This window comes from Apium graveolens, chromosome 1 (genome assembly GCF_009905375.1).
Source record: "Apium graveolens cultivar Ventura chromosome 1, ASM990537v1, whole genome shotgun sequence".
Lineage (NCBI taxonomy): Eukaryota > Viridiplantae > Streptophyta > Magnoliopsida > Apiales > Apiaceae > Apium > Apium graveolens.
The window spans coordinates 202,181,553-202,191,146 of record NC_133647.1 but is presented as its reverse complement, the minus strand read 5'-3'; the positions used below and the strand labels follow the sequence as shown (position 1 = coordinate 202,191,146).

Sequence of the window (9,594 nt, the reverse complement as noted above, 5' to 3'; positions counted from 1 at the left end):
TGCTTAAAACCCTTAGCTACCAGTCTAGCTTTGTACTTATCTATTGAGCCGTCAGGGTTCAACTTCCTTTTAAAGACCCATTTGCACCCAATAGTAGAACACCCAGGAGGGAGATCAACCAACTCCCATGTTCCATTGGAAACAATAGAGTCAATTTCACTCTTGATAGCGCCTTTCCAGTGCCTTGACTCAGAAGAATCCATAGCTTGCCGGAAAGTTAAAGGTTCGTCCTCGATATTGTAAGTGATGAAATCACCTCCAAAATCCTTGACTATTTTTGCACGCTTACTTCTCCTTGGTTCCTCTAATTCCTTAGGAATAGAGCTACTACTAGGTTCCGCCCCCACATTTGTCATCTTTTCCACATGATCAGGAATAGAACTTGATGTGTGAGTAGGATCTTCCTCAGAAGTCGTTTCAGGTATTCCAGTCTTCATAGGGTAGACATCCTCAAAGAATGTCGCATCTCGAAATTCAACTATCGTGTTTGCCACTATACCATCTATGTCAGATTTTAACACTAAAAATCTCATAGCTGTAGTGGTTTCAAGATAACCCAGAAAGATACAGTCAACAGTCTTTGGACCTAGTTTCTTTCTCTTGTGTTCAGGAACAAGCACCTTAGCAAGGCACCCCCACACACGAAGATACTTAAGACTAGTCATCCTGCCTTTCCATAACTCCAAGGGTGTTTTATCCATGTGTTTCAGAGGGACTCTATTCAAAATATGGCAAGCCGTATTTAGAGCCTCTCCCCACATGTATTTAGGCAACCCAGAGTTAATAAGCATACTATTAATCATATCTTTAAATGTTCTGTTCTTTCGCTCAGCAACCCCATTAGACTCAGGTGTGTATGGTGGAGTAACTTCATGAACTATACCATTGTTTGCACAAAATTCATTAAAAGCATTACTCGTATACTCACCACCTCTATCAGATCTCAATCTTTTAAGTAACTTACTAGTTTGTTTTTCTACTTCAGTTTTATATATAATGAATTTACTAAGTGCTTCATCCTTATGTCTAAGTAAATAAACATAACAGTATCTACTACTATCATCTATAAAAGTAATGAAGTATCTAAACTGGTCCTTGGTCAACACACCACCAAATTCACAAATATCAGTGTGTACTAAATCTAACAAGTCTGAATCCCTAACAACGTTATGAAAAGGTTTCCTTATCTGTTTAGCAGACACACATACTTGACATTTAGAATTCTTTTCTATGGTATATTTTGGAATCAACTCTAAGTTCATCATGTTCTTAAGAGCACCAAAGTTTAAATGACCTAGTCTAGCATGCCATATATTTGAGGATTCAATACAATTAACAGTAGGAATAACATTATCAATCAAATTTCCCAAAAAGGGATCCGCATTAATAACAAATAAACCATTTGACAAGTAACCCTTGCCAAAAAATGTACCAGTGTGAATAAGAACTACTTTATTACACTTAAACGAAATTTCAAAACCACTAGAAACTAAACAGCTTCCACTTATTATATTTCTACGCATGTTGGGAACATGATGCACTCTCGTCAGAGATAGAATACGTCCTGAAGGGAACTTCAGATCCACGTTTCCAACTCCATGTACTTGAGCAACACTAGCATTCCCCATCTTCACAGTCAAGCTATGACTCTGTTGATAAGATACAAATAAACTAATATCAGCACAAATATGTACATTAGCTCCAGTATCTATCAACCATTCATTTGACAAATAGGTAGAAAATATCACAGGGTTGTAGGATACATACCGGTCAACGTTGGTTTCAGAAGCCATAGCCTCACCAACAACCATGTTCACTACAGGCCCACTTGCGGTTCCAAGCACAACATTTGCTTGTGCTACCTCGGTTTTCTTCGCTTTCTTTGTAGGGCAGTCCTTACTCCAGTGCCCAACCTGCCCACAAGACCAGCATGGTTTGTTTGCCTTGGGTTTCTTGGCCTTGTCCTTGTCACTCTTAGGTTTATTACTATTAGCTTTCTTAGCAAAAGCCTTCCTCTTTTGTCCTACAGTTGCTATGTTTACCTTCGAGGTACCGTATTCAGTTGGCATCACATGTCCCTGTTTGGACTTGTGTTGTTCTTGCACCGAGATGTCCAGCATAAGATTGGTCCAGGTGATCTCTCCTTTCTGTCTTTTCAGGGAGAGAGAGAACTCTTCCCAAGACTTCGGGAGTTTTTCAATCACACTCATCACCTTGAACTTCTCCGGGAGATTCATTCCAGACTCCTTCAAAGCATGCACTATCATCTCGAACTCATGCACCTGCTCAGTCATGGACTTATTGTCCACCAGCTTGAACTCGAGGAACCTTGCCACAGAATACTTTTCTAGACCTTGTGAGTCAGTATTATGTGTCTGGTCCAGCTTCTCCCATAAGAGTTTTGCAGAGTAGGCATCAGAAGAATAGACATCAAACAAAGTGTTTGTTAGTGCCGCCAGAATGGCCGCTCTAGCCACTCCATCCTTCTCAGCCCACTTCGCAAAAGCCTTAACTGTGTCAGCCTTCTCTTGATCCACTACTGGTTTCTCATATTCCACAACCGGCCACAGACCCTTTATAGTCAACCACAACTTCATCCTTTTCTGCCAGCGAGAAAAGCCAATGCCACCGTTGAATTTCTCCGGTAAACCGGTTAGTTCAACAGCTTGTGGGAAACTATAGGTGGTCCAATCAATGGCCCCAGCAGTTGCACCCGAACTGCTACCACCACCAACGATAACCTCACTTTCGTTAACCATTATGCTAAATTCTATATAACCAATAATCTCTTCAAGAATGTTGTTAAACTCACTAACAAGTATAGCAACATAGAGGCAAGTGTATAAAGAATTTAACAAGTTTAGGCCAAGACCACAGTTAACAAAACAAAACATGCAGGTAAACAAAATCAGTAACTGAAATAACGAAGAGAGAAAGAAAGATGTACCCGAAACCATAGCTTTCAACAGTGACTGAAATAAAGGTTTACAGATACAAAATGCCAAGAAAATAATCACAGCTGAGTCACCAGGCCTTGCTCGAAGTCCTGACTGCTCTTGAAGAGATTATTGCCCCCTACCTGCTGCGTTTGGGATGTACGCAATATCTCCACCAGGATAAAACAGCTCGGAGTTTATGTTAACAGCAGCAACAAAACCTCCACTTCGACCAGCACCTCAGTCGCCGGAAAATATCAGCACTTCAGGACTTATGGGAGAGAAATGCAGAGAGGTTGAAGAGAAGAGATGAGAATGTAGTGTGTTATATTCATTCAGTTTAGCCTCTATTTATAGGAGAGGAAAAATGAAACTGTCCACACACTTAATGTCTGAATTAAACTGCTCCATTAATGAAAAAATCAAAACTGATCAGATTTTGAATTCATAAATGAAAAAATCAAAATTGAACAACTTTTGAATTTAAATTATTTGTAACAGCTTTTCACATTAACACCCACATTATTATCAGAACTTAAGTTAAGTTCTTATTCGACTCATCAGTACTTAAGTTCTGATTCGACTCATCAGTACTTAAGTTCTGATTCTGATATCAGAACTTGTTAAGTTCTGATTTTATTCATCAGTTCTTAAGTTCTGATTCTTATATCAGAACTTGTTACAGATCAGATTATTTGCAGGTTCAATATATTTAGACTACTTAGCCTATTTCAGAACCCAGCCCAATAATCCAATCACCGATAAATAAATTCGAATTAAAATAATTCTCAAATAAATAAAATCCTCGCCCAGGTCGCCTCGCGTACGCGAGACGCCGAGACATTCGCCCAAATCGCCCTTCGACCCGGTGCGTGGCGGGGCGGGGCGCGCGTGTGTGTGTGCGCGCGCGCGTGAAGCACACAACAACACAATGGACCATCACACACCTTAGTAGTTGTATACTACTCATGTGGGTAATACCATATAAAGCACACAACCCCCTTTATTTATTTCAATGTGGGACAAACATTCTCAAATTTTCCAAGCTTTTCCAAGCTACTTTCATCTCTCATTTCATATGGATTTCATTAAGAAAATTCTTAAAACCATACATGAAAATTTAAGTTCAAATATCATTGAACAATTTCCAATCATTAGATTTTAGGATTAACATCAAGAACATAATTAAATTAAGCTCTAAAATCCTAATTTTCTAACAAAAGATAGAATCTTATATAAATACATTTATCTACAAAAGGAAGAGAAAATGAATAATGTATGGATTATTTAGCCACAATTTCTATTTACTTTTTCTCATTGTAGTAAGGCATCGGACAACTAAATGTTTTTTCTTGAATACGAAAACTTATCTTTTATTTCAAAAATCTTACATACTGTGACCCACTCTAAATTAAAAAGCAGCTTTAAAAATTTAATTTGGCATCAAGTCCGGCAATGTCCTAATCTTATTTGTTAGGATATGGGAAAACAAATGATTGCCCCGTATGCAATTGTGTTTTTTCAACTATTTATGCACTTATCCTATGCATTAACAAGAGCTCAACTTTCGGGTTTAAAAAAAATTATGTAACAACACAAAGTTAAAAATGACAGAACTCGATAACAACAAATAAAATCTACTTTGTAAGAACCGGCATAAATATAAAAAAATCAAGTTCCGTTAGAAACATTATAGGGCTGGTCGAAATCACCTAGTCATAATCGGAAGATAAAGAATCCTCAAGCTCGCTAGCAATTCAAAGCTTCTTCATCACGAATTGTGTCGGGGCTGTACAATAGCCTTCGAAACTGACGGGTTGGTTCTCAGACGAAGGGTTTTGGTATCTGTACGGAAGAGTTACCTGGTGCTGGCAGTATCAACGGGGACATCCATACCACACCGCAGCTCTACGGGACCCTGACAATCAATCAGTTTCGAACCCCTGATTTGCCTTGTGCGGAAGATTAAATTAGATTAAATCCCCACCACTTTTGTCACTTCAAACTGAGATTGCTCAAACACAACTTTTTCCTTCACTTATGCGGATCGGGCATTAAATTAGATTAAAGCCTTTGAACGCTTTGGACAACACAGTTTTTCAGGACAGTCGAATATCACTTTTTGGAGTTTATGGCCAAAAATACCGTTATAATATGTATTTTAGAAATGGGTAAATCTATTAAACATCTGAAAAATGGGTATTACATAGAAAAAAGTAAAAAAAAAAAAAAGAATCAGAACAAGTGATACGCATGTCACAAATGCGTATCACCAGAATCAAATGTGTGATACGCATTATGTGAATGCGTATCTCTCTTTTAATTTTTATTTTTATTTTTTTTTTAATTTTTTTTATACAAATTACTCATTTTTAAAATGCGTATTAGTAATATTCAACTGAAAAATGCGTATTAAACAGGTATTTTTGGCCAAAATTTTAAAAAGAAGTATTTTTGTCACAAATTCTAAAAAAAAAGGTATTTTTGTCATTTTTTAATTTTAGACCGACAAAGAAAGGGTAAAACTGTAATTTCAATGAGATTAAAAAATCTCAAAACATTATTGCTCTATTCTTCTATTATACATAGAAAAGACTCCGTTAGAAAAACATGACGAAGTATGCGTTTTGAAAACTTCAGTATTTGTTTCACTGATATTAAATTATAATTACACAGCTGCAGCGACTTGATAATTAAAGTACACAATCTGAAAAATGTGACGAAGTATATTAAATTTAATAATTTTATATAAAATAACTATTTAAATGGTAATGATTGTGATTGTGATTGTGATTGTGTTTTGGTAACTTATAATTTCCTATATTTGGTCACAAGTACAAAAGTCATGAAATTTTAAATTTTTTTATTTAAATTAAAAACATGACACCAAAATACATGAAACCAAATAAAGTTAATTTTTATACAAAAAACTTCAAGTTAGTTGAGTTATATAAAAAAGTAAAAACAGGAAATTGCCATGGTTTGAACAGAAAGATAATATATTTGTCAAAGTAAAAACACACTTCCATATATTTTCACAAGTCTGAAAGAGTAACAAAACACTACACCTACGCATACGTACCTTACACTCTTACAGTAACATATAAAAGCTCGTACACTTGTATGTTTCACTGCAATGTTGGGCTTCCCAACACATGCATTGTCTGTGATTAAGGCCCCGTTTTCGAGTGATCTAAAGAAGTCATTTTATTAATTCCAACATCTTGTTGCTCTCTCTGTGAGAATGCACCACTCGTATTTCTAAATCTTCCTCCTCCGATGCCAAGAAAATCTAATGTCAATCTATCATCTACTGTAGGCCCTCCCACATTTGGAGATAAATGCTGATTCATCTTCTTTGCAACTACAGCATTCTCTGTGTTTCCAAAGTTTCGTTGTTGTTGATGCTCCAGTCTGATAGCATTCTCACCATACCCTGCAAAATTATTATCCTGTTGATGATGATCAGCCCTTGCACTGCCATATGCAAAAGAATTCATCAATCCTTCAAGTTGTTGGTTTTCAGTTTCGGTGTTTCCAATACTATTAAAACCCCTTCCGAACTTATTGGCACCACTTAAACATGAGCTGCTGCTGCTACTTAGTCCTTTTAACAAAGTAGCACTTGTGTTGCTTGTTGTAGAGCCCATTTGAGCTGCTTTTTGTAGCAATGCAGTTGCTGACATTGGCGCTGCAGTTTGCTTTTGATGATCATGAGTAGTACTGTTGTAAAGAGTAGTATTACTACCTGAGAAGATGCTTATATTTCCTTCATTTCCGTACTGATGATCAGGTATCAAGAAGCTTGAATTATTGTCAGTACTGTTGCTTAAACTATTTGTAGTACTACTATTTGAGTAGAAGCTGAGATTGAACAAATTTGAGCTAGCTGCGGATGGGGAGTTGCTAGTATTATGTTGAAGATGATGATCAGGTAGTTGCAATATCCCATGAAATTGCTTGTTTTGCTGTTCTTGAAAGCCTTGGTGTGCTTCAGGCGGTGGCATGAAGAAGGGTGATCGTGCAGCTTGAGAAGTGAATAATGAAGAGGAATTCGAAAGCTGCTCCAATTTGGCTCCACTACTTCCTAGCCCTAACATATTGTTGGAAGGAATTTGGGCTTGAGAAGGATTCAGATTCATAGAATTATTACCAAATATATGGGTACTAAGGTTAGGAGTGTGCCTTGCGCTTTCTTGAGCCAGTGCATCACAAAAGGCTCTGTGGGTGATGAAACTGTCACGCCTGCAAATATGATTTGGTTGAAATTCCGATTAAAATCAGTCACAATATGTATAATTAAATAGAAGGAAACACTATAGTTAAAAACTCGACAAGACTGTAACAACCACAAAAAATGTCAATAATTCCAATTAATGTGATTTTTGAGTACTGCAAGCAACATTCACTTACTTCCCTGTAATTGCAGCTAGCTATAAGTGTATTGCGCAAATAATATTATCTACGAAACCATATCGTACAAATTGAACAACTCATTTCCTTTTCCTCTGCAAATTAATCCAATAGACAGTACTAAAAATTTTCCCACAACTCATTAGAGAATAGTTCCCAACACATACAAACAATATTCACCACTAACTCTCAACATTTTCATAATCATGTAATCAAGTAAGTATAGGGGAGCAGTACAGGAAGTGGGATCAAGGACATGAGCCACCGGGGACCCATGACCCTAACAATTTAGACCAGAAGAGAGACTGCAAGAACACAGGCCTGAGTATATGGAGCCACCCATAATAGGCCAAATCCAGCAAACAGCCATCTGTTTGTTGTAGTACACGTGAATGCCACTACTTATATTCAAAGCCCAGACGATGTTCCCTATGAAACATTTCATTTCTAGCAGTATCATTTTCCTCTTGTACATATAGTCTCTAAACATGTTGTATCTATTGATTTTGATTAACAATATATATAATTACATGTAACATACTAAATGAATTTATTCTAATAATGGGTTTAATTAGTCAATAACTTGGAGATCACTACAACACATAAGTCCTTTCGTTAACAAAAGCCCTTATTTGTTGTACAGGATGGATTGATTTTTCTAAAAGGATGCTAGCTAGCAAGATAGCTTAACAAACAAACAAGAGTACAGTGAAATATGAATATAATGGTTGGATTTAAATTATGAAGTACAGTCATATAAATTTGAACCGTAAATGACAACTACTATAAGTTAGCACCTTGAGAAGAGAGTACCACAGTCACATCGGTATTCTCTAGTGCCACATGTTTTTGAGTGTGCTTTCCAATCCGATTGCACAGCGTACCGCTTAGAGCACTTGTCACACTTGTATTTTTTCTCACCGTGTTTACGAGAAAAGTGTTTCTTAATACCGGTAAGGTCTCCAAGTGCACGAGAAGCATCATGGTGAACGCAGGTCGGCTCGGGACAAAGATAAACTTTCCGCTTCACTTCTTTCGTAGACTTCTGTTTTAGCTTCCAAGGAAGGTTGTGTCCTCTTCTATGAAGTTGTAAGTTTTGCTCTCTTTGAAACCCTTTGTTACATACCTCACAAATGAACCGGTTTGTTGCCATTAGTGTCTTGGGAGATAGTGCAATTACTTCTGCATCTGGATCTGTTGTACGACAAAATTCCAAAATACATGATATAAGAGAAATTTATAAATACATACAATACATAACATCAAAGTAGTCACAAAATAATTTCTGTTGATCAAGATCTTAAAGTGAAAAACGAAGTGTGGATTTCATGAAACCCATACAAAAAACAAATGAAAGAATTTCAAATTAATTTATTTAGGGTTTTGATGTCGAAAATAGAAGAATGAAGTTGGTTACACTTGCTTGTTCTAATCAAATTAATATATGTACTGATGTACATGTATACTTTCTTATATTAATTGATGTATTAAATGGTAGAACACTTGCTTGGAGTTCCCGGAAGATTTCTCTTTTTCTTTTGTGCTGGTGCTGCTGCTGTTGGAGCTGTTGTTGAAGTAGGTATAGCAGAATAATATTGTTGTTGCTTCATCTGGCTTTGATCTTCTTCTCCTCCAAAGAACATCGAATTCGATAGATTGGAAGCTGCCATAATCATCAAGATATTTCTTCAAATCCAAAACGAGTTGCTTCTACAAACAAAAATTAGCCAGAAGAGAAAAAAGCCTATAATTTGCTGCAGTCAAATACTAAATCCAAAAAAGGATGAAACAAGAAGAATTTAATTCTATACATACTGTCTTTTTCTTGGGAAAAAGATGAGATGTATACTAGCTAGCTACCTCGCTCAAACTGGAGATATAGTAATTATGAAGGCCAGAAGAAACCAATAGCTAAAATCTGGAGAGAATTGAAGAAAAGTTGGAAGAAGTGAAGGGAAGAAAACAGACCATCCACTTGACCATATATAAATAGATAATTATACATATGTTTATTTGCTTGTGGTACCTTTATGTGGAGCAATGGAGTCATTTTTATTATACTACTATTGCATAAAAGGTCTAGGCAGTTGCTAATCCATTTTTTCTTCAATTATTTGCTGTTAGTACGTACTTACTGTATATATTTATACACAAATTAATGCTTGCAAAGGGAGAAATTAAGCTTATAATATTTTTAATTATGAAAATTTATTTTCCACTATATTACTCCAGAAATTGAGAACAA

The 9,594-nt window shown here is 36.3% G+C and overlaps 1 protein-coding gene across 7 annotated transcripts; it reads right to left on the bottom strand.

Annotated features, from left to right (window-relative positions):
- Positions 1-5,917: 5,917 nt before the first annotated feature.
- LOC141678896 (protein indeterminate-domain 4, chloroplastic-like) lies at positions 5,918-9,379 on the bottom strand. 7 transcript variants are annotated; one of them, XM_074485322.1, is made up of 4 exons: positions 9,165-9,379; positions 8,857-9,059; positions 8,147-8,543; positions 5,918-7,181 (listed from the first exon to the last, which is right to left on the bottom strand). In XM_074485322.1, the coding sequence occupies exons 2-4, from the start codon at positions 9,023-9,025 to the stop codon at positions 6,107-6,109; spliced, it is 1,641 nt and encodes a 546-aa protein (XP_074341423.1). In that variant the 5' UTR covers positions 9,026-9,059; positions 9,165-9,379; the 3' UTR covers positions 5,918-6,106. The 7 variants fall into 7 exon arrangements, with proteins under 7 accessions (XP_074341423.1, XP_074341445.1, XP_074341462.1 ...); XM_074485344.1 differs by having other exon boundaries at positions 8,857-9,056; XM_074485361.1 differs by having other exon boundaries at positions 8,857-9,012.
- Between the last annotated feature and the right edge of the window lie 215 nt (positions 9,380-9,594).

Coding starts and splice junctions, on each gene's coding strand:
- LOC141678896 (XM_074485322.1), bottom strand. CDS start 9,025: ATGATTATGGCAGCTTCCAATCTATCGAATTCGATGTTCTTTGGAGGA. Junction 8,544..8,856: donor AAATCTTCCGGGAACTCCAA/GCAAGTGTTCTA, acceptor GTCGTACAACAG/ATCCAGATGCAGAAGTAATT. Junction 7,182..8,146: donor TGTGGTACTCTCTTCTCAAG/GTGCTAACTTAT, acceptor TCATATTTGCAG/GCGTGACAGTTTCATCACCC.